Source organism: Manacus candei, unplaced genomic scaffold (assembly GCF_025592945.1).
Source record: "Manacus candei isolate 608988 ecotype Guabito, Panama unplaced genomic scaffold, ASM2559294v1 h1tg000046l, whole genome shotgun sequence".
NCBI lineage: Eukaryota > Metazoa > Chordata > Aves > Passeriformes > Pipridae > Manacus > Manacus candei.
In genome coordinates, this window is record NW_026138094.1 from 335118 (window position 1) to 361874 (window position 26757).

Sequence of the window (26757 nt, forward strand, 5' to 3'; positions counted from 1 at the left end):
CAGACCTTTTGTCTGGTGACTCTGGTCATTCTTAAACTTCCAAAAAAGCCTGTGACCTATTTCCAGAAGTGATTCATTGCCAGCCTCTCAGGAGAACTACAATTCCCAAAGATGCAGATAAGAGCCAGGAGAGATTAAAACCAGCCTAGGCAGGTAAGGTATCTAATTCCCCCTGAGAACGAGACACCCAACCTATTTACAGCTCTGGGGGCTTGTTTTCTTTATCTTTTTCCAAAGACATTCAACTGTAGTGAGAGATCCTGTTGAAGACCTGAGCTGAAGGTATATGGAAACATAAGCCCTATGGAAAAGCAAAGGGGAGCTTCCTCCAAAGTCCTAGAGGTGCTGGAAAAAGCCCCGGCCCCAGTCCTGGTGTTGCTGTTCCCTGGGAGGTGAAAATGCCACCGTTCCTCTGCACTGGAGGCACCAGCCAGCTCCTGTCCCTGCTGTCTCACACCCATGGGAGTCACAGCCCAGCTCAGCAGGGGCAGAATCCAACCCTAAATGTTTTTTCCTAGAGGTTTAAAGAGAACCACGCAGGAAAGACGGTCGTTTGAGTTGCGCTAGAAAATATTTTTAAAAGTCTGTGTCACGTTGCCGTGGTGACAAAAGTTCTTAAAATGATGAAGATTAAAGTCTAGGCTGGGAATGGTGGCATGGAGAGAGGAAGGGGGGCTGCTGTCATGACAACCTCAACTCCAGGAGTGCAAGAGGCAAAACACACGGTGGCAGCAGGATCTTTGGGGTTTATATATATCCATAAACATCTGCCATTTATACCAACCTTCTCAGGGCTAATTAGTCCTGATATTTCACCTTTCTCTGCTGTAAATATTTTCCAGTAGACACAAGTCTCTGAGCGAGAAGGCAAGAAAATGCTTTTTTTTTTTACCTTTCTTTTTTGCACCGGCTTTCTGCTGCTCTCTGTTCACGACCCCTCAGCTCCTACCTGGAGAAGAACTTCCATTAGGCAAAGCAAGCTGCCTGGGAAGAGTTAAATCATCTCAGGAGGAGGTAGAGGCTTGCATCATGTTCTTACAGAGCCTCACAGCACCGGCTGCAGCAGGATCCTGCTGCCTCCCTGCATGACAGACACACTGAGGCTTTTCTTGGACCTGAAGGGCACCTCCTTGGGCTCCAGCTGGTACCCACAGTCCATGGGCAGTGGTTAGAGCAGGACAGAAGAGCTGGCATCCCTAGGCTGGGCTCAAAACTTTGCTCTCAGCTTTCAGTGCAACCTCTGGCAAGTGGCTTTTCCCTGTTAAGTGCCTCGTTTGGCCCATCTGGAATAACAGAGCTCACACTGGAGACAAGGAAGCACACCAGATTAATGTCAGCCGAGCCCCCTGAGACCTTCACATGAAAACTGCCAGAGCAGCACAAAGGATTATTATATTTTAAGTGTAAAATCTGCTTGGATATCTCTCTTTAACACCTGGCACTCGGTGCTCTTCCCTCAGACTCACTGTTCCAGGCAGCCCTGAGCCAAGCACATCCCCAATCTCTTCCCCTGTGAGCGTTAAACCCAATGAATCACAGCCCTGACTCTCCTCTCGCTGTGACTCAGGGCAGCATCAGCAACTCCGCTGACATTGATTATGTCATTTGGTGCAAAGCAAGCATAAAAAGAGAATCAACCCCAAACTCTTGCCTTCATCTAAAACTTGATCTTCTGGCTATAGTTTTCCTTGCTGGCGCAGCAAAAAGTAGGCAAAACCAAATCCCCCAGCACCCCAAGCTGTGGAGCACAGCCTGAGCCTGCACAGTGCCTGCAGCTGTAGCTGTGCTCCACAGATGATCTCCCGTCTCCAGCCCATCTGCTGTGCTGCCTGGTGCTCTCAGCGTTGTCCCAACACAATCTGGAGCCCAAACTCCTTCCTCCTGTACCACTGAGCCCTTCTGCTGAACACACTGTGATGAGCACAGCCCAAGGCTGTCTGACCCAGAGCTGATCCTTCTCAGGGGCCTCCCACTTCCCGGGACACCGCAAAGTAAATAAACCCCACTGCGTTCCTGTACAGAATTCTGTTCCTTAACTGAGCATATTTTCAGCAAGATGAGCAACAGTTGCCTCAGAAATTTAGAGTTTGCATCTTTGGATGGTTTAGTGGCAAGAACAGCATTTTGTCCATTCTTCCCAAAGAAAAATGTTTCCATTCTTCCAAAAGGTGTCCATTCTCCACCAAAACCTGGGGAGTTACCTGAGAAAGCAAACCTTTTGGAGTAAAATCAGTTTATATTTTGGCACAGCTTAAATGTGACATCACTGGAAGAATAACTGGGAAGTTGGGGAGGGTAAGGAAGGAGCAAATGTAGGGGTTGATGATGCCTTTCCCACAGCAGCACCAGGAGAGGGAAGGGAGCAGCTGAGCCCTTTTGTGTTGCCTTGCTGAAACATTGTGTTTCCCAATGGGGTGGGTTTACTCAACGGGTGGAATTCCTGGGGGAGCTGCCCTTTCCCTCTCAGCTCTGATTTCCTGTGTGTCCTCACAGAGTTGCTCAGGGGGTTGGCTCTGTGCTCCTTGTGGATGCTCATGGCTTCCATGCTTCGGTGCTCTAATGTGCATAATGCTCTGTGTGCCTGGAGAGGATTTCTCCTCCTGGGGAAGCCAGCCCATCCTGCCAGTTGTGCGTGTTGTTTGTCTCTCTCCTCACTCCAGCCTCCCAGGATGGATCTGCACATCAGGGCTCCCAAGCCCTTCCCCTCTTACGAGGGTTGTGTCAGTCAAGACTCACGCTGAGTGTGGAGAAGGTGACATTTGCCACAAGAATTGGCCTTGGTTTTGTGGTAGTGATCCCAAAATTAGCCAAACCACTGTTTTTTTCAATGAGCTGCCTTTAGTTTGCCTGTTGGCCAGAACAAGCAAGAGCTTGTTGTCCAGGCTGGTTTCAGAACTAAGCAGGATGAGGCCCAGCCAATGATTGTAAAGGTAATCCAGAGAGACACAGGAGCTGCTGCACAGCCACCCTCAGTAATCTGGGTAACTACTTTAGGCTCAGAAAAGCTCTTGGCAGTAACCACCTATCCCCAGTATATCAGGAGATTAACACTGAGGTTTGAAAAGGCAGCTAATGCCTCTGTGAGGAAAATGTATCTTTACCTCTGTTATCTACAAAAGCCAAGGAAAAAAAGGAAGAGTAAAAGACATGTCAACTTTCCTCCCCGTAGTCCACAAATACTCTTCTTAAATATAAGTAAACATAAATTTCCTCACAGCAGAACAACCTTGACTCTGACCCTGGAGCTCAGAACAACATACGATACTGTTTTGATTCCCTTTGGAGATTTGTATTTCCTTTTCAGGCCTTTGGTTTTTTTAAGGCATAAATGAAGAGTAAATTCTTTGCTTTCTATTAAGCTGGAGCAGTGTCACAGCTCCTTGATTATCCACAGGGGATTTATCACAGTTGTAGATTAACCATCATGTGGATACAGACACCAGCACTGGCTCAGGACCAGCAGGGCTCTCAGTCTGGATGTGGTGCTACTGAAGTCCTGTGATGTTGCTGGTAGGGCAGTGAGCACTTTCACTGCCTCCCTGTGGTGCAGAGTCTGTTCAGAAAGGCCATGGATGGAAGGGATTCTGTGCAGAGACAGCGTTCAGCTGTCAGCTCTCCCTGGCAGGGTGTGCAGCTCCAGCTCAGCCGTGCTGGCTCCAGTCAGGATCATCAGGATGCCTCTGTATCGCTGTCCCCAAACCCCCAGGACAACCCATTTGTTCCAAGCATAGCACCTCCAGTACATAAAAAGCCAGCAGGGATGTGCAGTCACATCCCAGCCTGGCTGTGCAGTCACATCCCAGCCTTGGATGTGCAGTTGCATCCCAGCCTGGATGTACAGTCACATCCCAGCCTGGATGTGCAGTTGCATCCCAGCCTGGATGTACAGTCACATCCCAGCCTGGATGTACAGTCACATCCCAGCCTGGTTGTACAGTCACATCCCAGCCTGGATGTACAGTCACATCCCAGCCTGGATGTTCAGTTGCATCCCAGCCTGGATGTACAGTCACATCCCAGCCTGGCCGTGCCTGCCGAGCCTGCTGAGCTGGGGAGCTCAGTGCAGTGGCAGGGGCTGTGTGGAGGCCCAGGGCTGGCAGAGTGTGCCTGGAGGGAGCTGCCTCCCTGCACAGCACTGCCCCAGGGTCCTCTCCGTGGAGCACTCCAGCCTCTGTGGCCCCAGACAGACAGTGGCATGGCCCTCCTGGATCACAGGAATTCTGGTGGGCTGTTGTTTGGATAGCCCCACCAAGCCATGTGCCAGCACAAACCAACATGCCTAATTAAACACTCAGCTTTGATTCCATCACAGCCCTGCTTTCACTGCCAGAGCCAGGCCCCACTTCTCCACGGGGTCCTGGATTTCTTCCAGCTCCAGAGCTGAGGTTCAGGGAATGCTGCAGTACAGAGCCCATCAGGGAGGACTGCACCGAGTCATTGGGGGCTGACAGCATTTCAGATTCATTCTGATAGGATCCCAATAGCTTGTCCCCTATAAGTGGGATTTCCAAGATGGAGCTCTTACATAACATGTGGAGATGACTTTGTTGAGGGAAGTTTTGGTCCTCCCACTTTCCCAAGGTGTCCTTTCAGAAAGCATGCAATGTGTCCTTCAGCTGGAAGGACAGAACTGATTTTCTAGCAGGGATTCTGAAACCACAGCTTGTTTTGGACTGTCAAGAAACAGGGATATAAGCTCTGTCAAAGAATGCCCCTGAAAAGAGGTGATTTTAAGTGTGAATCCATGCTTTGCCCTTCTCCTCCTCTTCCTTCCCAGTCACAGGCAGCAGAGGCAGAAAGCACAAGCAGTTCTGGGGTGAAGGAGGTGTGATACTCTGGGACCCTGCCTGAGTTGTGTTACAACAGGACAAAAATCCCTGAGTGTTAATGATGAAAACCAGAGAAGCTCCAGTTACCACTCATGGACCAGCTGTTCTAGAATGTTCCTTCCCCACCTCTCCCTGGCAAGCTATAGAATTGCTGTAGGGCACTGCAACACTCTCCAGCACATTCCTGGAGTCAGTATTCCCTGGAACACAAGCACCTTGTGTTCCCTGGAACACAAGCATCCTGTTTGCAGTAGGATCCTCTCAGGGGAAGGTGTTTGTTCACACCCTTGCACAGTTATTCCTGTGTGCTGCACAGCCAGTGTTGCCTGGTTTTCCCTTGCATGTGAATGCAAATGTATTCCAAGGAGAGGCCATGAGCTGGTACCTCCTGAGACTGACATTTGGGATTGGAGTTGTTTTACCTGCAGTTCAGACATTTACACTTGGAGTTCATAATCTGGGCTTACTTATGGGAATTCCTGAGCCATGGTGCATCTCCCCAGGTTAAACCGTGCCACAGCCCAGGTGTGTCACCCTGGGGGTGTATCCTTCCAGAGACTCCAGTGAGACAGCCCAACCATCATATAAGAAGCTGCATATCCATTCACCTGTCCCCTGAGCCATCCATTCCCTCAGGCTCTTTCTGTGCATTTAATCTATTATAGGAAGAAAGGCACTTCCTCAGTCTGACAGGGCTTCACCCTGTCCCTGGCTGGAGTTCCCTGGGTTACAGGAGGGTTGGAGCTCTTTGAAAACACACAGAGGTGTGAGAGGAAAAGTCATTAGCACAGTAAAAACCCTGGTGACACAAAAGATCCATTCAGAGGTGCTTCTGCAAAGTGCTGTTCTGGCTTCATTAAAAGCACAGCCCCTGGCTCTCCCTCCCACAGCCTGGAATCACTTTGGGTTATCTAAATGAGAATGATCAGTTCTGCAAGGGGGAGAAAAAAGAGGAAACCGGGAGGAATTATTCTTTATGAATTATGTGCTCAGCTTTCATACTGACCTATTGAGTCAGCACTGAGAGCTGGATTTCCTAGAACAACCTTTCATGCTGGATTTTGGATATGCTCTTCTTTTCAGCCCAGAAATACCACTAGAATGGCCTTTCTCACACTGACTGGCATTGTGGGCTCCAGCTGCATCTTGGATGCTGCAGAAATAATGGAGTTTAGCAGCAGTTATCCAAATCATTCATCCTTCTGGTTTCCAGCATCCTTCTGTGGCTCCCTCCCAGCCTGGATTGAGCATGTTAACCCCACTCCGAGCATGTGACCTCGTGGCACCCTGATTAGGTGGGGAGGTGTTAATATCTGGTGTGGAAACAGGCATCCAAATTGAACAGCCAGCTCTGACAGCACAGTGATGAGCCAATTCCAACTGGCAAACCGTGATTCCTTTCCTTGATAACAGTGATAACAAAAGTTTTCTGCCTTTTTAGCTCTTGAACTGACTCACTGTGGGAGGAGAGGGGGCTGATCCATGGTACAGGCAAATGTGGCAGGTACCCACTGCCATGGGTGGTGGGAGGGGCAAGACTGTTGCTGTTGGAGCAGCCAGGAGTTGTATGGATTTAGCCATACAGTCACACAGCACACCCGTGGCCTGTCCCAGACACCTCCTGACAGGCATTTCCCTCAGAGTCACCTTCCCCTCTGGAGGTGATTCCCAGGGGAGTCACCTCAATCCACCTGTGCCCAGGCTTGGAGGAGCCCAGGCTCTGCTGTCTTACATACACCTGGGCCAGGGTCTGTGTCCCTTCTGGCCACTGCCTGTGAGGAAGCTGTGTCTGCAGGTGTATTTACATCCCAAGAACTGACAGTTAATCCTGCCACATCCCCAAGGAAATGGTGAGACTGGACAGGTGTCACTGTGTGCTCTGCAGGGCTCATTGGAGGTCAGCTGTACAACACACGGGCTCACACTGTGGAGAGGTGTGGTGGCAGGGCAGGGACAGGACGTGTGACCGGGCAGGGCTGGAGCAGCCGAGGTGTGAGGGCAGAGCTGTGGAGGGGACAGGGCAGGTGACACGTGGGCCAGAGTGGAGGGGCTGTGGGAGGGCTGTTGGGGAGTCCAGAGAGAGCACAAGGGGCTACTCAAGCTCTGTGGGAAGCTTCAGGCAGGATTAGGACAGAGCTAAATGAAATAATCCTGTGAGGGAGCACCATCCTCAGGTCAGGGAGGAAAGGCAGGGATAGAGCTGGGACATGCAGCCTCACCCGATTCACTGTAGTCTTCTTTGCTCCTCAATTCCTCTACTTTTTGTTCCCTTCCATTAAATCCAACTAGGACATGGTGTCACCAGACTGCAGGCTGGGCTGCACAGCAGGCAGGCTATGTGTGCCTTCAGCCCAGGCAGGGCTCCTGAGCAGGCCTGGCCCTGGCTGCTGACAGCAGGGAGTCTCTGCTCCCTTCACACACCGCTGGCCAAGTGTTTCCCCCTCCTCTGCCAGAGGCTGCAGGTCTGTGTGTGTGAGGAGCAGGGATTCACATTCTTCCAGGTGAGGTTCCAGGGCAGGACACATTGGCAGGGCTGGGCCGTGGCTGCTGGACTTCCATCCATCCCAGCACTGTCCAAACTGCCCTGGTGACACGGCAGCACGTGGGGAGGATGCCAGATGTGTTCAGTGTCCGTGTTTTTGGGGGATGCACTGGAAGCCAGCACACTGTGTGGTCCTTACATATCCAAACCACTGCCAGGCTGAATCGCAACATTGTTCAATATCCTGAGTTGGAAGGAACCCACAAGGATCATCAGGTCCAGCTCCTGGCCCTGCACAGACACCCCAACAATCCCACCCTGTCCCTGAGAGCATTGTCCAAACGCTCCTTGAGCTCTGGCAGCCTTGGTGCTGTGCCCACAGCCCTGGGGAGCCTGTTCAGTGCCCAACCACTCTTTGGGGGAAAGACCTTTTCCCAGTATCAGGAAAGTCACCTCTCTCCATGAACTGTGTTAATGGCAGAAGAGGCTGAGCCACACAGGGCCAGCAATCCCTCTGCAGAGCCCCCCTCAGGTAGGGAAAACTAAACCTGGATGGATACAGAGCTCAGGGTAGGAGCCACCACATGCCCTGTGTGTCTGTCATCACAAAGCTGGGCATTAAAGAGCCAAGCAGCCCAAAGTCTCCACAACACTCCACTGTAGGGAAAACAGTGTCCCTCATGTGCCTTGGCTGCACATGCAGCATGGGGATAGGGACCCTCGAGACCCGACTGCAGAGCTGTGTACAGGTTTCTGGGCTTCCTTACTAAGAACTCCTGTACAGCTCTGCCATGCTTCTCTGTTCCTTGCCTACCTTTGCTGGGATACAGCAGAATACAAGAAATACAAGAAAATAGATGAATCAGATCCTCTTCTAGAAGTCTCTGCTGAGTTTGAAGCTGTTCTTTCTTGCATTTGATATGTGCAGAGACTGCAGCTGACATCCAGTACAAAGACAGCTGCCACCATGGGTCACTGTGTAACATATATTCAGCAAGAACAGAAATCAAAGAAGGGCACTGCAGTTAAAAGATGTAATGATAGAGTTTATTTCCGAGGAGTGGCTAATGTTCCAGAAATATTTGCAACCAGCTTATTTTATAAAATGAGTTATGGAGCTTTTAATGTTAAATTAGAAGGCAAAAACACAGGGCAAGAGAGGTGAATGATTATGATTTTGTATTTTGGTTTTTAATCTGTTTTTCAGCTGGTTCTGCTTGCATACTGTGCCTGACCTGAGCTGATGCAGCCTTTTCTGTCACTTTAGCAAGTTCTTGACCCTGATACTGCGTCTAATTATGTTGGGTTGGTTGTTTTTGGGGAGCTGCCATCTAATCTGCTCCCTGTTGGCCCCTGCAGATCTTCCACATGACCTACGATCTGGCCAGTGCCGTGGTGAGGATCGTGAACCTCATTGGGATGATGCTGCTGCTGTGCCACTGGGACGGCTGCCTCCAGTTCCTGGTGCCGATGCTGCAGGACTTCCCCGACGACTGCTGGGTGTCCCTGAACCGCATGGTGGTGAGTGCCAGCCCTGCCGGGCCCTCGGTCACCCTACCCAGCGCCCACACGCCATCCGCCAGCTTCCCAGTGCTCCCCAGTATCCAGCGCTGCGGGCACGGAGGCGCCTGGGAGGCAGATCCTGCAGGGAGAGGTCCCGGGGCTGCGGAGCAGGACCCGGCCCGGCAGAGCTGCTGCGGGTCCTGCTGTGGAAGGCAGGAGCCAGGCTCCCCCTCCTGGCTCCAAACAGCAAGGAGCAAGGGTGGAAACGGTTTTCTAATGGCTTCTGGGCATCCTGAGCCAAAGGAGGAGACAGAGGGGGTCCTGGAACCGTAGTTGGGTCTGATCCATCATTCACATCACCGGTCCCAAAAAACTGTGGAGCCCTCTGCTCCATATCCTCTTGAAGGGCCGGTGTGATCACCCTCCCTTCCCTCCATGGAGCTGCACAATGTCCCATTAGGGTGGGCTCACACAGACCCTGCCGGGCCACAGTTGGGCCTCCCATCATGGGATCAGGAGCCAGACTTCCCAACGCCATCCCAGGCTGTGCTGCTCCTCTGCTGTTTGCTGTGAGGGAGTTTGATACCATATGGTAAATGCACGGGGAGTTCATGGTACCTTTCAACCATCTTGCTGAGAATTCAGGATCTTTTATTCAAAGGGACAATGTCCAGTTGATTAAACAGCAAAAACTGACAAAGCTTAAAAAATTGCCTCTCATTGCAGCTCTTAACCTCCAGATTCCCCCAGCCAATTTCTTCTGAAAAAAAAAGGAAATAATCAGGCACTCGGGCAGAACAGAACAAATGTAAAATGTATAAGAGCTGTGCCAGCTCGCCATGCCTCCCACATGCAGAGCTGTGGGCACTTGCTGCCTGTGCCTGAGAGGAGTGAGCATCCATGAAAAAGTCGTCTGTTTGGGGTTTATTTATTCATTTCTTCCCTCTGCAATAATCGTTCACTTCCTGCTGCTGAAAGGTGCCAGACTGGCAGTTCTGGAGTCTGGAACCCTCTATTTATCTCCAGCAGAGGAGCAACCCATGCAGCAGCTGCCTGGTCTTCCCCCATGCTGCCTTTTTATTATTTATATGGCAGGAGCAATCAAAGATCAGGGCCCCCTTGTGCTGTTCAGGTTCAAGAGGACACTCAGCTCCTCACCCTGGGGAGCTCAGAGGTGCAGGCTGAACCCATCCCCATCCCATGAGGAGACTTGGCTGTGGTGCCCTTGCAGGACAGGTTCAGAACAGCACATCTGAACCATGTTTCCCTTATCCCAACATCCGGCTGCTGGTTGATGGCAACAACTTCTCTTTGCTCTTCCCATCCATCCCTCGGGGAAGAGGTAAAAGCTGGGGTTGCAGCTGCCCTCAGGGTAACTGTAGGCAAGGGCAAAGGTCTTGAAAAGTGGCAGAAGGCAGGACAGAGGAAGAAGAGATTTAGCCAAGGCACCTTTCTAACAGCAACACTGGGGAGAGTGGGAAAGATGCCTTCCAGAGGCAGGAAGGCTCAGCAGAATCTCCAGGAGGGGCAGGGTACCATGCTTCTATCTGGAGCAGAGCTTCACTCATGCTGCAGTCTTGTCTTCCCAGCCTTGAGAGCCTGTGAAGCTGGGAATTAAACTGGCCTTGTGTGACTTTTCTTCTTCTTTGCAGCTAAATCACCTTTTTTTTTTTCCATTTAATAGAAGTGGAAAAAGAATTATTATCTCTGAAAATGGAGCCTCAGGAGACTGGGATTGAGAACTGGAGAGATGGTTATATGCCCCACCTATAGTTCAGGTGGCTTCCACTCCAGGAATATGCCAGCCCCAGAATAGCTTGAGATGGGAATATTTAAAAAAGAGAGTAATTAGTTCTTCTGGAACCAGATAGGTTTTTTTTTCTCACAATAATGTTCTTTAATCTCCTGAGACAATTTCCAGATGTGTCTTAGGGACCAGTGATGGATGTGGATGGCATTTACATATGGTCTGAAGGGAAGTAATAGCAGAGGCCACTGAGTCAGGAGCAACAAGAAACTGGAGGTCTGGGCTCTTCTCAGGCTTTGGTGCCAGGATGTTGATGGAAGTTTCCAGAATGGCTCTGCTTGAGTGCTGTGATGGACAGGGTTGGGAGGGGAGAAGCCTGGATGGCATCAGTCTGTGACAGTAGGTTGGATTCTGGGACATTCTGTACTGACCTGGTCATAGCTTTGAGGAGATAAATACACTTGGTGCACGACTGCCCTGATTACACACAGGAGCCACAAAGCTGGCATGGAACCACTGTAGAAAAAGAGGAATCTTCTGAAGCTGCTGCAGGCAAGGGGAGCTGGAAGTGAAGTGCCAAAAGCTTCAGAGGCTTTCTCCTTGAGTGTGCTGGTGCTGCTTTTCCACTGCTCTGGGGTTTCCCACCTAGTCATTGGCAGTCCATAAAACCAGCTCTGATTTCGATGCAGCAGAGAAAGGAGATTCATCATCTCCCATCTGCTTCCTAAAGATTTGATCCTCGTCCAGGGGATTTGTGAAGGGCCTGGTGTTGCCAAAATCATATCAGGGGCTCGATAAATCCCTGAGTCCACTTCATCTTGGTGTTTTATACATGCACCATGTTCCATCTTTAGCAATTGTGAAGGAACTGGTCTCTGGATGACTCCTGAAATGGCAGGGAAGGATGTTTTCAGTATTAATTGCTCAGCCCCAGTCCCAGGGGCTTCAGCATTAGCTTCCCTGCAGTGCACTTTATTAAAAACTGGAAGCACTGGTGAGTCAGCTGCTGCTGCTCCCCGAGACCCTGGCCTGGCAGCTCCATCCCAGGAACCCGAGCTCTGCTGAGACCTGAAGGCTGCTGGAAACACGTAGCTCATTCCCTGGGGTGTTGTGCTGAACTGATAAACCCTGCAGGGAAGGCAAATATCCCTGTGGCAAACTCAGCAACCTTGCACAGGAAACACTGATCCTCCTTCCTTCCCCCAAAGGGAGGGGAGCAGATTCACTTTGAGCTTATGCCCCCTCCCTGCTCACAGCACTTTCTTGGGGCGTTGCTGATAGAAAGCAGGAAGAGAGAGGGATGCAGCACGTGTTGTGGGAAGACAGAGCAGTCCTGCATGGCTGTGCTGTGTGATTCCTAACTCCCTCAAGCCTCTGGGCCAGCAGGTCCCTCCTGCCCTCCCTCAGCAGACACTTGAATCTGAGTAGTAGATTATCATGTTCTATAAAATCTGTTAGGGAGCAACAAGAACAGGGCTGCTCCGCGATGGGATGTGAGCCAGGACCAAGGGCAACAGGCACAGGCAGTGCCCTCACCAGCCAGGGCACAGTCCTGCCAGTCCAAAATCGGGTGGGCAGAGCAGAACTGGTGATAACTGGGGATATTGACTGTTCCAGGGAAGGCAGGGTGACAGTCACATCCAGGGTCTACCCAGGGAGTCCAGCTGGGAGCAGCATGAGGTGGGAGCAGAGGCAAGGCTGGAAACAAGGGCACAGCACGTGCTCAGTGCCCAGGAAATGGGTACAGTGAGCTCAGGCAAGGTGTGGGTGCCAGGCCTGGAGCAGAGTGTGCTTGGGGGGGTCCCAGACAGGGCTGACTGGGGCAACTGGGACTGGTGCCCTCAGAGTCCTGGGAAACTCCCTGCTGTCAGGTGGAGGCCACACGGAGCTCTCCTCGGAAACAAGCCCAGAACAGGCAGTTCTGTCCTAGGTGGTTTGATCTATCACCTCCATTTCTTCCCCCCAGGTGTATTTTCCCGGCCCAGCAGTTCCAGCGCTGTCCAGGGGAGGGCAGGGGTGGTCAGAGCCCTTATTTCACAGCTGGGTCTGAGGGCAGTGCAGTAGCAAACCCCGAGTAACAGCTCAGTGGCCAGATAAGATCACTGCTGAGACACACACGGGAGCTCACAAGGCTGAAATATGGCCTGTCACCACTACAGCTCCTTAGTTCTCCGAAAAGTTAATGGTGTAAGTCAGGCATCCCATTGTGCCCGTAGACTGTGCCCCAGCCCAAGAAGTTCCAGTGCTTCTCTGTGTCTCCTCTTCTTCTCTGACTAATCTTCTCCAGTGAGGATTCAGCCAGACACACTCAGTGCACATCAGAACCAGAACACCCTGTAAGACACCATACTTTTCCTCGAGCTGTTTCTACACTACAGACACTACAGAACCCAGCACTGCCTTTGAAGAGTTCCAGGAACGTTGTCTCCAAGTATTTAAAGGTGGATCTGAGCAGAGGCATTGCAGCCCAGGCTCTAATCCCAGAGAAACCCTTCTAGCACTGCCAATGTTGATGTTAAAAGCAAACTAGTCTGAGAAAATTCTTCCAAGTAATTTTAACTCCCTTTTGCAAACGCTCTCCGTGCCTGGCATGTGTCTGGGATAACACCCCTCTTGACTCTGTTCAAGCACAGATCTGTAGCTCCATTTTTGCTTGCTTTGGGATTTGGTTAACAAGGAGTCATTTTTTTCCCTGCAGTTTAAAGCCTCATTTACCTCCCCTCATGGGCCATTTTAGCCACTCCAGTATATTTGAAGTGGTACAGCCCTCCCACCATGGGGACTGGTGGAGTGGGGTATTATATAGGGGTGTGGCTCTTATGGAAACAGGCTGTGCCAGGAGGAGGCACCTGGTGCTGGTAAACCTGTGTCCACAGCAGGTTTGGAACCACCATTACTAGCCTGGCCTAAACTACTGCATTCTTCACCTCCCTGCTCCTCCTATGGAGAACAAAAAGCCTTAAATCTAAAGTTATTCTAAACCTATAGGCAAGGAATCGTCACATAGGCAGTGCCATGAGTGAGAATCCAGTGCTCTTTACAGATTGTATCCTAAAGGTCATTGCTCTGAAAGGTTTCCCCTTCACAGAAGTGCCTCTCTTTGAGCAGTCCTTGGTCTCCTCTCCCAGCAGACCACGCTGCTCAGGATTTGTTTGAAGCACTCCGTGTTTTCCTGCAGCTCTGGCCCCTCAGCCTGTCTTTACTCATCCGTCTCCTCAGTCTGTCCTCACATGAGTGCTGCTCATGGGAATTGAGGTTGGGACTTGTGACTTCCCAGGGAGCCAGAAGTGTTTCTGCAGGCTACAAGGGCTCACTCAGTATGTTGGATGTTAGAGTTTGGGATGACTAATTCCTACAAAACACTGGCAAGCTTCTTTGTAAACAGCACTCCTGAACAGCAAGTTGCTGGAAGAATGGCTTTTAAAACTCGAGCCTGCCTGGTGCCCAGATGTTCACTGCCATTAGAGACCCTGGCAGCCAGTTTTCTAATACATCACATTCTAGCTCAGCTATTCTTATTCTGTCTGCCCAAATTCCCTTCGGAATTTCACCTCGGCATTTCTTTCCTCCCTGCTCTCAATTCTGTTGTGGAGGTGTGCTGCCCTGTTAAACTACTGCCACACTGAACTCAGAAAGCAGCAGCATTTCTGCAACATCCAGTGAGAAATGGGAAAGGAATTCATTTAACAAGGAAGGAATGGGACAGGACACCTGCCCTGCCCTCTCTGCCCCAGTAAAGCTGGACACGTGCTTCCCACTTTTACAGCCGATGCACCATTTTAAGCAAAAGTTGTCTCAGGATTCCAACTTCTCTGCTGAAGCAGGGACAGTGGATGGGCTAAAGCCATGGATTTACAGCCATTCTGTAAGTGCAGGGGCTTTAGCTGCCAGTACTCCAAGGCTGAGGGAAAGGGCCTGTGTCTCATGGAAATGTTAGCACTGAGGCTGCAGGAATGCCTGTGTGAGCTGCTCAGTGCCTTCATGGATCAGAAGTGAGTCTCCAAAATGACAGAAAACATGGAGGGTGAAAAAAAATGCCTCCCCCCTCTCCCAACTTCTTAGGCTAGGACTCTTGGAGCCACAGCCTAGGCATGAAGGAGCAAGAGGATTCACTCCTTTGGCCCTTACACCTGAGGCAGCACCATGACCAGACCCTTCCTGCTGCCCTGGACAGAGCCACAGGTGCCCTTTGCCCTCCCCTGTTCCTGGCTCCCCTTTGGGCTGCAGCTCCTCACACACACGAGCAACTGCACAGCCAGGAGCAGTCACCAATGGCCACATTGTCTCTTGCCCCCTCTCTCTTGGCTCGAGGGTAGTTTTTCCAGGGGAGCAGGTTCCTGCTTTGTTAGGAGGTGAGCCCAGACAGGCTGGCGCCAGCAGGGAGCAGGTTGCAATCTCTGCTGGGCTGTGAATGTGCTGCTTCTCCTGTGTCTGCTCTGCTGGCACTGCTGTGGCTTTGCCCTTCTTGTTGCACAGTGAATCAGGTCTCTCTTGCATAATGTAACTGAATCTGGCCCGGTAACACTAACCCTGTCTTTGTCCACGTGCTTATCTCCTAACCAGGCATCAGCTCCCTCCAGAGGTCCCAGCTCTGTGCCACAGCTCCCAGCAGCAGGGCTGTGCTTTGTCACTGTTTGCTACCTGTAAGATGACTGAAAAATTTCCATCTGCATCAGTGGCTCTCAGAGCTTTTTGCAGGGATCTTCCCCACCCACCTCACCGTGCTTGTACACCTCCAAGAGGTGCCCAGTAAATCCAGGGGATCCCAGCTCTGCTGGGCACTGGTGCTGAGGCTGATGAGTGGAGGTCACACAAGTGTTCCTTGGCTGTTTGACCAGCCACCACCAGGCTTTCTGTGCAGTGACCTTCCCAGTTGCTGTGTACATGTGTCTGCACAGCTACATCCATAACGTTCACACCTTCCTAGGAGCAGAGAGCAGGCTGAGGAGTGCTCAGGTCGTGTGCTGCCATGAGTGTCACGTAGCACAGGCATTTTTCACATGCCTTGGAAGAGCAATGTGTGATGACAGTGCATTTACTTTACAAGGTTTTATGGCAAGGACTTGCTAGCAGATAGTACCCACAGGACAGCAAATGTACCTTGAGCTGTTCCATGAACTCAAGCTAATCAGAATAATCATGAATCTTATGCTGGTTTTTCTCCCTGTGCCATGATGTAATTGCTGAGGTGCTGCTTGTGTGAGTTGCAGTGGCAGAGCACAAGGTGTCCTGGAGGAGCCTCTGCCTTCCACTGGCCTCTCCTGGCAGGTTATTGCTGCTCTCAAATGAGACCATTTGTAGTTGTCTCAGCTCCCTGAAAAAAAGCCCCGTTTTACACTGAGAAGAACTTGCTGTCCGCACATTATCAACTTCATTTTCTGCCCTTCCCACCTCCTCAGGTAATGACCACAGATCCTGACCATTTCCTAAATTGCTGGGGAGTGATTTTCCCCACTCTAAGATCTTGCTGCCAGTAACCTTGCTCAGGCAAGGTTTTACCAGTCTTTTACCAGTTCTGCTTTAAAGTCCATTTCCCACTGGAGTAATCACTCCCTTCAGTTCCTTCTCCCACATGTGGACCATTGTGAAAATATCCCAGTGCATCATCTCAGTTTATCCCAGGTTAGCAGCATGTCAGACAGTCTGGCTTCCTTGCTGGAAAGAGTACATGGAATCGGGAAGAACTGTGGCCAAAGTAGGTAGTGTCAGATGACTAAATCCGTGCTTATTTTTCCAAGTGGAGCGTGCCCAGCTGCTCCAAGCCACTACAGAATTAAACTGCCTGTTTAACATATGGAGGTGCTTTAACCATGGATTTTGGGGTGCAACGTTGGGTGTGCTTTTCCGAGCCGTGTCCGCGTGTGGCACCCCGTGTCCCGGTGCTGAAGCTGTGCCTGTGTGTCTCCACAGAATGACTCCTGGGGGAAGCAGTACTCCTACGCCCTCTTCAAGGCCATGAGCCACATGCTGTGCATCGGCTACGGGCAGCAGGCGCCCGTGGGCATGTCGGACGTGTGGCTCACCATGCTCAGCATGATCGTGGGCGCCACCTGCTACGCCATGTTCATCGGCCACGCCACCGCCCTCATCCAGTCCCTGGACTCCTCCCGCCGCCAGTACCAGGAGAAGGTAAGGACTGGGCTTGGCAGCCCTCCTGCGGCCCCACGGGGCTCTCTGTGCTCTCAGTGACCCCGAGGTGCGGTTCCCTGGTAATTCATCCCCATCCATTCACTCCAGCAGACCCTCTGGAAGAAACAGATGCAAGATCAGATGGATAATAGTAATGGAAGTGGGTGATTTTTGTTGTCTCTGCTTGTCTTTTTAGATCGACGTTATCAATGTCGCTGCTATCTGAAATCCTAAGTTGCTTTTTCCTTTCCGAGATCTTGTTTCAAACCCCAAGTGAACGTTCCAGAATGTGCAGCTTTTGTTTAGCAAGTACTCTGTTAAAAGTATCCAGATTATTCACTTCAGTGCTCATGAGTGAAGGTACAGAACAAACCCCAAAGCCCAGATCAAAGCTGGGAGCTCGGAGCAGGTTCCCCGGGTAGCTGTGGAATTAATTGCACCGTTGTTGAACAGCACAATGGAGGGCACAGCCAGAAATGTCACAGCTGATCAGGCTCCCACTGCCACAGCAGCCATGGATGGTGCTGGGTTTAAGGTGATGCTGTAAATCTGTGAGATGGTCAGGGCATCCAAAAAAAAAGCACCTTCCCTCAGTTAGTGGGGCTGGGGAAGCCATAGGTGAGGAGCTGTTAGGGTCAGGGTCCTATGGATACATTCAAACTGGAGACTAAGAGGAACTGGTCCTATTCTGTCTGACCTTGCCAGGTGCAGTCAGAGTAGGTGAAAGGGGAGCTGTGATTCAAGTGAGGAAATTATGGTAAGCATGCACAGTCCAGGTGAATTTTATGTTGAGGGAGGAGGTGGGATGGCCTAGGAACAAGCTTCAGACATGGAGATTACAGTGCTGGGCCATGGAAAGAGAGCAGGGGAGAGAGGGAGAGCAAAGATGGTCAGAGGCTGACTCATGCTTTGAGGTTAGGGAAGATCCCAAACCACAGCTGGAGCCAAAAGAGAGAGAAAGCCCAGGAGAAGAGAATAGAGGACCGGGATGCATCCAGAGCACTGGGCTTTGTGTAGAGTTTTAGCTCTGTGTTACAGCTCAGACTAATTCTAATGGACAGCAAGGCATGCCAAAGAGAAGGACACTGCAGCACCAGGAACGCAAGCTGATCAAATCTCTGGATGCAGAGTATTTATTCAAATGTGTTTGAAGTAGCATAGAAGTCAAGGACTGATTTGCAAATCCAACCACCTGGCCAGCCTAGAGCAGCCAAGGTTACACCTGCAGCACTGGGCACTACGGGCTTTGTCTCAAGCCAGGCCTGAAGACAAGGGCAGACGTTGACCCTGGAAGTTGGATTCCAATCAGTGCTCAGGGAAACCAGTCACCAGGAAGCCAGCAGGGACTGCAGTGGGGGTGGCAGGAGCAGTGTGAAATGTTAGAGCCTTATTAGAATGTGGAGACGTGAACGACAGTGTTAATGGATACAGGGGAAGAGCTTTGTGACAAAAGCAGCAGACAGAGGATTTCACAAAGGGCGTATTTCATGTGTAGTGGTTTTAGCAGGTTCATTTCCCAAGTTTTTCTCCGGGGATTGAAGCCTCAGGGATTGAATACGTTAATTTTCCTCTTGCAAATGGGACAAATGATGGCCTAAAAACAAATATGTATTTACTTTCTGAATTCCTTAGCACTTGAATAGCCATGATTAAAATGAGGCTGCTCCGTGATTTGCAGCCCTGAAACTCAATTTAGTTCAGTCCTCATGGGACAAAGTGTCTGGTGAAGCATATTATAGAGAGAATCTCAACAAGTTTGGAGGTCGACTGGTAGAAGCAGCAATTGAGAGACCTCTGCTGAGGGCACCTGTGGGCTCTGCCTCTCTCCTCAGCACAGCTCAGCCTACAGGGACTTTGGGAGCTGTTCTGGGAATAGCCAGAAAAAGGGGAGGCAGTGGGGAGGGAGGGGAACAGCAGGAACATCAAACAGGAGAGGAGGTTGTAGCTGGTAACTGTCCTGAGAGGCTTTGCTTGGTGTAACCCTCAGGACAAGGTTCAGGAGCAGGTTTTTGGTGAGGTTTCAGGTTGTCTAGACCTCTGCCAAACCAACTTGTTCTTCCCTTGTACAAACAGGGCTTTTGAAAAGAGGAATAAAAGCCAAGCCATGCTGTCTGTTGGCTTCAGGAGCAGGGCTTGCCTCCCTCTGCCTTGGATTCACTGAACATTTGGACATTCAATCCCTGTCCTGTCTAAATCTGGTCCTGTAGCATCTCATTTCGTGCTGTGCTGGTTTCTGCAAGGCAGGGAAGCTGTATGGATGGATGGGGTGGTAAGAACCATGGAGAATTTGGAGAGGGATATTGCCCCCTCCAGGCCAGTGCAGTGTTGAGGTTCCTGAGTGCAAGTGGGGAGTCCCCTGTGGCACAGAGCAGTCACACCACCGCGGGCACTGCAAGGGCACAGCCACCGTGCAGGTCTGGCCCTGGCCTCCCTTGAAAAGCTCTGGCTCAGAACAGCTCTCTAGATCTGGCACTCTGATGTGACTGTTTGATTTCCAGTCCCAGAGGCAAAGGTAAAAGGGACCTGTCTGTCACATCTTGCATTGCATAGTTATTATGGTCACAGAGAGTCAGTGGCAGGATCAGCAGCTGACTCTTATCTCTTAACCTCAGCCTAGTGTTACATCTTTGCAATATCTTTGCATCCAAGACTGGTGTCTGTTTGCTGCATGAGACAATGCCCCTACAGGTCTATCCTGAAGGATTCTGATAGAAACATTTCCCAAAGTCATGTTGTGCAATTCCATGTTATAACTGAGTCAACTTGACAGCTTTGACCTGGGGGGGGAAGCCCCACATACTTGGCCTCACCCATTGCTCCCTGCCACTGTTCTCAGCTGTGCTTTCCTTACTTCATACTGCTCAGACCTTCACTCACATCTAAGCTCATCACTGACTGCAGAAGTACCCCACAGCCTGCAGTAACTCTGGCTCACGTGAGAGGAAGAGTGTTTCCTGCCCAGGAGAGGAATAAACTAGATGGATATGCAAGTTATTTTCGTGCTTTTTGCAGGTTCTCCTATTAATTTCTTTCCCTAATCCTAGAGCTCAGCTGGATTAGTATTTCTGTCAAGTCACCACACACACACACACACACACACACACACACACACACACTCTCATCCTCCCCAGCAGACTCGGTAACCTTGAGGCTTTGGGGAGGGTGACTGTGCTGTTTTCTGCAGCCACGCTCCTTGGAACAGAGCAGAGACACTCCAGGCTCCTCTCCCCCATCCCAGCAGGATGCAGGCAGTGATGGGCATTGTGCAGGGCTTGGCTCTCTGTGTCATCTCCCCAGGTGCACACAGAGGAGTGACTGAGGAGAGGTGGGAATTGCTGCTGTCAGCGTTGCAGAGCCCAGCAAAGCTGTAATCTCTCCTTCCAGAGCCTCATCTCTCCTCAGGATCCGTGCTACACTGGCACTCTCTCCAGCTCTCTGCTCTCCACATTCATTGCCCCCCTCCTCCTCCTCCCTGAGCAGTCTATCCAGGGCCTCTTGTTCTTAAAATATATCTGGGCAGGTCCTTGCATATTCACTTGTCATTATTCTGAAGAAGCACGTGCTGCAGCACAGTTGCAAGGGGACAAGCAGGTAACGCTGAGGAGAGAGTCACTTTATAAACCCTGCAGAGCACTGGTGACATCACCTCTCAGTTCCTGACACAGCCCTGCCCAACCATCAGCACAGCCTTTCTTCCCACAGTTCATCCCATGGTCTGGCTGTCCAAGCACTTTATTGTCTAACTATCAGCATTTAAGCCTGACTTCAACAAAGAGTAATTGGGGAAAATTTAGTCATTTTAAAGGCTGAAGTATAACAACTGGAATGTTCCATCTCTGTTAGAGATGTTGGACCAGTATTTGTTGGAGGGGAATTCAGACACTGCGCTTGTGCCTGCAATGAGAGCTGAGAATCTGTCTAGGCTCAGGTCCCTGCTCTTTCTTGGAGACCAGCAGCAGAGAGTCTTATTGGGCAGCAGGTTTAAGGAGTTATTTGGGCTATTTTATGGTCTGTAATGAAACTGGAACTCACAGCTGCGAGGTGCTGTGGAGGTCCGAGGTTTGATTAGCCTCAGAATATTTAGGCAAATTCACGTGAGGAAAACCTTTGAAGTGCTGCTGATTGCTGAGGTGCAGATCCAACCCCTGGCAGTGGGCATCCCTAATGTGCTTTTGTCAGAAAAGCCAGGAGGGTGTAGGTGGGAGCTGGAGTGCTCTGTGCCTCTGTTGCTCCTCCTCCTCTTCCTCTTCCTCACTGAATCTGTGTGTCTGGACACACAGCACCAGGTGAAAGGAGCTGCCCCTTCACAGCTGCCTTGGTGCTTTTGGCTGGTTTACTGTGCAGTTTGGTGTTCTGAGCTGCCTCCAATGGTGTGTGCAGGCAATTGGGTGCAGAGATCTGAGCTGGGGTCCTGGATGCAGGATAATCACATTAGCCTGGCAACTTGCCCTTGCTGATTAGTCTCCCCCTCCACTCCCCCTCAAGCCAAGCTAATTAACCCGAGCACAGCCCTGTACTGGAGCTGCATTAATTCTCCTGGCTCCAGGGCTGGCTTAGCCAGGGCTGCCTGGGGGACAGCAGGGCACAGATACACTGAGGTAACTCGTGTCAGCTGCTCTGAGCCCGGAGTTGGGAACAGACTGCCGGAATTCCCACACCTGCTCTGCCACAAAGCTGGCGGGGGGAAACTTCATTACCAGTCTGGGCAGGATTTGAAGTGACATTCCCAAGTGCCTGTAGGTTCTCAGGTGGCATTCCCACGTTCCTAGAGTTCAAAGGGGTTCTGTAGAAGTCCCCTCCCGAGCTAACATCCGTTCTGATGCCCGGAAAGCTGCAAAGCTCCTGTACTCCTTTGGTAATGTGTGTGAAGGAGAGGGTACAGAGTGTGCAGCACTTCAGAAATTAAAGGTGTTTGGAAAACTTAATCAAATGCAGAATGTAATCAGATTTCCTAATTGGAAAAAGTTTGGAGAGCTTTGCTTCATCCTGTCCTGACTGCACTGGTTGTGTGTTACCTCAGTCTGTGCAGAGGTGGCCTGAGAGCCGTCGTGTCCCATGTTACTGTCAATCAAAGCATCTGCGGTTGATAACAAGGCTTATAAATGATGTACTTTATTGATTGTGTCTCTAAGCCTCTGATGTGCCTGGGCCTGGTGTCTCAGCACTGCCTCAGGGTATTTTTTCTGTGATCAGGGGTTTCTGGCTGGTTTGCAGAGTCAGTAAGAATGTCAGACATAGGCAGTGGAGTGTTATGAATAATGAGTTGTTCATCTCAACCAGAAAATCAGAAATTTGTGTCAACGGTTTTAAGGTTATTTAATCCTTCTCATGAAAGAATCCGGGGTTGATTATAAAATGGAAATGTTTTCTGAATGAAGACCTAATGGTTTCTTTTAAAAATACCTCATGGTACAAACTGCCTTAACCGAGCTGGGGTCGAGTAGTTCTTATTCTCGCAGAGGAATATTTCATTGGTGAACTTGGTTTGCCCACGTTTTACTAAGAGAAGCCCCATTTTGAAGCAGTATAACATGTATCATATACTGCAGTCACAGCTCAGATTCTGACATCTTATTTGTGAGCGTGGCAGTCAGACAGACAGTTCTGTTCGGCTGACAGGAGCCTGGTCTGAGCAGTGTCTGTGCACGCACAGGGCCTGCCTGCCTTGTCAGGGAAAGGGAAGTGTTCTTGCCTCAGCAGTTCTGCAGATCCCAGTGTGGGATTTCAAACTTCATTATCAGTTTTGAAATTAATTTTGGCACTTGAACTGTACCTAAATAAATAAATAAATACCTCACCGTGGAAGTGCGAAGCCTCCCCGCCGAGCCAGCTCTCCTGGCAGAAGGCTGCTCCCAGGAATCTTGATTTCCAATTGCACACACTCACTGTTCCCTTGTCCCCATCTCCAGCCTTTGTGTGGTGACAGATTTCACTTCACCTCCCTCGTTCTGCTCTTGTGATGTAAGTACTGCTGGTCCCTTTTCCCCACCACACTCCAGATATGTGGATCCAGTGACACGACCTGACATATCCAAAATATCCTGTGATCTGAGTTTCAGGAGATTGGCTGACCAGGTCCAACAGTGCCCTGTGCTGGACTAGTGACTAATGCTGGTATGTGACCTCTCAAACCCAGCGAGGCCTTCTCCTCAGGGGCTGTTCCCAGGCTGGAGCTATCCAGGGAAAACAGACTTTTTCCATAGCTGGGAGGTACAGTTTGTACATAATACAGTCCCCACTGCACCACCTTCCTGGGATGAACAGGATTAGACCTTCTGTCTGAGCACCTGTAAGAGCAGACAAACGGGGCATTGCCCACAACATTTAATGCAAAGAGATTTGTCCCAGAGCTCTTGGATCTGCTCTCCTCAGAACCCCGAAGGGAGCAGACACTTACATTGCTTGCAGCAAAGATGGATGAGGTAAAAAGAGTTTAATCAGGCTCACTGGTGACCCTGTTGCCACCTCCCAGCCCAGAAATGGGATTATCTGTTCAGACAATCCTTGCCTGAACAGGTGCTGGTGAACAGCAAGGGGAGGCAGCTGCAGCAGCTGGTGGTTAGAGCACCCTCAGGAATGAATGTTGGATAGAAAGTGGAGAAAAAGCTCTGGGAACTTTCTGCTGGTGTCCATGAGCTTTGTATGACAGCGAGGGATAAGGAGCCCAACTGTGGGTAAGGTGATTTCTGAAGGTACCAGGTAGGAAGGGTGAGAGTGTCCCAGGCTTTTCAGCAGGTGACATGTAACACTGAAAAGTCATCTGCTGGTGGCAAAACTATTGAGTGCCGTGGTACAGAGGTTAACCCAGGCTTTGGAGGAGGTCAGGACATAAAGCTCTTGCAGAATGCAAACTGCTTCCAAAGCTGAAGAGTAGAGAGACTTGGTTTTTAAATTTAGCTCATTAATCAAAAAGCAGAAGTAGTACTGATAATGTTTGGTGCTGTGCTCAATGTGGTCTGAGCTGTTCTGGTCGAAGTGGTGTTGAAATAACCACTGACTCCTGAACAACCTGCTGTAATTTGCCTGTGCCACACTCTGATCTCCCCCAACTCCTCCCATGCAGCCACTCCAGCTGTCTTCCCACAGGCTCTGGATAAACTGTGGGAGACTGTACCAGTTACAGATCTCAGCAAAATTTCAGGAAGAAGGAAGAGAAAAATTATAAAAGTGAGCAAAAAATTATAAACCCACCAAAGATCACACCAGAAGTGTCAAAGTGATTTTATTGTGTTAGAGAACTTCACTTTTCCTCCCTTAAACCACTTACTCCTGGAATCCTCCTGCAACTCCAGAATATGCGTCCTGATCATTTTGAGTAAGATGTGGAATAAATCCTGAGCATGGCAATATGAATGGTTTGAGAGACAAAAAAACCCAGAACTCAGCATTTGTGTGGGTTTGATGATTACTGAGTGCTGGGGAGCTGCACTGTTTTACTCCTGATCAGAGATCAGAGAAAACAAAATGGAGATGCAGCTGTGTCCCATCCAGACCCTCGTGTGGTGGATCTCATAACTCAGTCTTTCCCCCATGAAGCACTAAATTCCACTTGGGAGAGTCTCAACATTGGTCAGAGGGGCTGCTTATGGCTCTTAATCCACTCTTCCAGGGTATGTCCTACCAGGATGGGAAATGCTGTCAGAGCATTGTAATCTTTCCCTGAATTGAATGTGCTCTGCTGGAGCCTCCTTTTCCTTACACAAGTGCATCTCCTGTTGACTTACTTCCATGGAGTTTGGATGTGGAGACTGAGATTGAAATGAAACCTGGTCCCAGGTGATTTCAGCCTATTTCTAGAAGGATGCAAACAGTATCATAGAACCTGGAATCTCCTGAGTTGGAAGGAACCCACAAGGATCATCCAGCTCCTGGCCCTGCACAGGACACCCCAAGAGTCACACCATGTGTCTGATTCAGAACTAGGACAAGGAAATAGTTGAGCCTCTTCAAGCAGTGATTTATTCCTGCCTGAGAGAGGAGCACTGAGGGCATGGAAGGAGTTAAAAATATTTAGTTCCCTTTGGACTGTGAGTGATCTGAGCTTTGGTAGAAGGGGAGGGGAGTGGTGAGGCAACGAGGGAAAAGTGGCCAGTTATAGAAGCAAAAATACTGTGCTAAATGGTTTCCTTTTGATATATTAATACCTCCTTCAAGGGCTTATTTGAGGAAAAACAGACTTAAGAAAATGAGCTGGGATTTAAATGGACTTGATTGTCTTCAGAGAGATTTAAATAATTCCTAAATGAGTCTTTTTAGTTGAACTCAGAGAGGCCACTAATCTCTGAGCACAGGTCAGGCTGAGGACATGGAGACAAGTGGGAGACTGAGCAGACAAGCATGAGGGAGGAAGGAGGTGAAAGGGGCTGACAGGGGAGGCCTGGCCACGTCTGAAAGGCACAGAAAGGGGCAAGAAGTGGCTTCAGAGAGTGCCAGATGTGCACGGTACCAAATGCTTGACCCTGCAGGAGTGGGGCCTTCAGCCTGGCTGAGCAGCTCCAAGGAAAGGGGAAAACCCCACATGAACCTTCAGTTTATCAAATGTAGAAAGAGGGACTGATGCTTTCATTTCTGAGCATCTCTGCCGACTCCATCTCTGCACACGGGAGTTAAAGGGCCCCCAGCCCCTCCAACTGGCTGGGTGAGAGGAGGGAGCAATAGCAAAGGCAGGAGAGACAAGATACCTTCCTCTCGTTAACAGTGACAGAGAATGATGGTTTCTTATTTTACAGCTTTCTTTTATAACCATGATTTTAATTTCTAATCAGAAGCAGCACCTTTATTTCTGGTGAAGGAAATTCGTCCTGTTTTCCCTCTGAGCCTTATCTGGGGACAGCGGTGGCAGGAGAATCTGACAAGCCCCAGGGACATTGCAGAGCAGTAATTTATTGCTCTGTGTTACAAAGCAATAAATCCACGTACAGTAGTGAATAAGCAGAGTCCCAGTCACCCCATCCAAGCTGTGCTTGTGAATTTGAGAACTGTGGGGGTGTTTTTCCCAAGAAGCAAAGGCCAGTTGAAGATGGATAGCAAGGGCTCACGGTGGAGAGGAGTAGGGGCAGGGGGCTGGCACCAGGTGATGGGAGGCATCTTGTGACACTGGTCAGTGCTCCAATTCAAGGCACTGGACTAAAACTGAGGGTATAGGGTGATAATTTTGGTAAATAATTTATTCAACAAAAATGCAGCATTAAAGCAAGCAGAACTCTTTGCAGAATCCAGATAAATTTAATAAACCTGAGTCAGCAAAAGCTAGTGCCTAATGATTTCCCTTTCCATGGTGAGTGTCCTGCTTGTCCCATGTCCAGTTTGCCAGGTTTTATGGATGTCTCATGCTGCAGTGCATCTCCAGTGGCAGGACACATCTGTGTTTAGGCATCTGAGCCAAACTTTTTGCATTTAAGAGCATAACTTGCAAAATTCTCCTTGGGGTCAGGCCAAGGAGTTGCCAACATGTGAGACCCTGGTTTCTACTCCCTTTCCCTGCCTCTCTCCCTCCCAGCACCCAGCATATCCTGTCCTGACACAGCATCCTGCCAGTCCCTGCAGAACTCCAAAATCCCAATAATTAAGTGCAGGGTTCATTGCCAGTGCTCTGCCTGGGGTGACTCGCTTGACTTTGATCAGGCTGGAGTGATCATGAATATTTACAGTCAGCTCCTCTGCTTTGGAAATGCCAGGAAAGCCCCAGTGTCCCCTCTGCCACCTTGGCTTCTCAGAGCAATTCCTCCCCTCCCTGGTGCAGATGGAGCTGTTGGCATGTGAGGCAGGGCCAGCACAGGCTGTACCAGAGCAGAGAACTGGGGTGTGCAGGGGTGGCTGTAACGAGCACAACTTCAGTAAATAGGCTCTTCAGCTCAAGCTGCACCAAAGGGACATTCAGGGATGGACTTATCAGGGAGAAGAGGGGAAAGAGGGATAGGAAAGGAGCAACACGGTCCTTTTGTCAGGTACACACTCAGGATCATGTTCTGAACTCCTGCCAGTGAGAGGGAGCGTGGCCATTGCAGTGCACATACCTTGTCCCTGCAGCACCTTCAGGGCAAGAGGACCCACTTACAGCCCTGTGC

At 50.2% G+C, this 26757-nt stretch overlaps 1 protein-coding gene across 8 annotated transcripts in view; it reads left to right on the plus strand.

The window, feature by feature from the left end:
- Positions 1 to 26757, plus strand: part of HCN4 (hyperpolarization activated cyclic nucleotide gated potassium channel 4) — a 148366-nt gene that overhangs the window by 92695 nt on the left and 28914 nt on the right. For all 8 annotated transcript variants that reach the window (XR_007906073.1, XR_007906072.1, XR_007906075.1 and 5 more), the window contains 2 exons: positions 8671 to 8832; positions 16472 to 16690. Coding sequence is in view for 3 of the 8 variants with exons in the window: in XM_051796389.1 (XP_051652349.1) it covers positions 8671 to 8832; positions 16472 to 16690 (381 nt within the window). In the remaining 5 variants the exon portion in view is untranslated. The remainder of the gene's footprint in view (positions 1 to 8670; positions 8833 to 16471; positions 16691 to 26757) is intronic.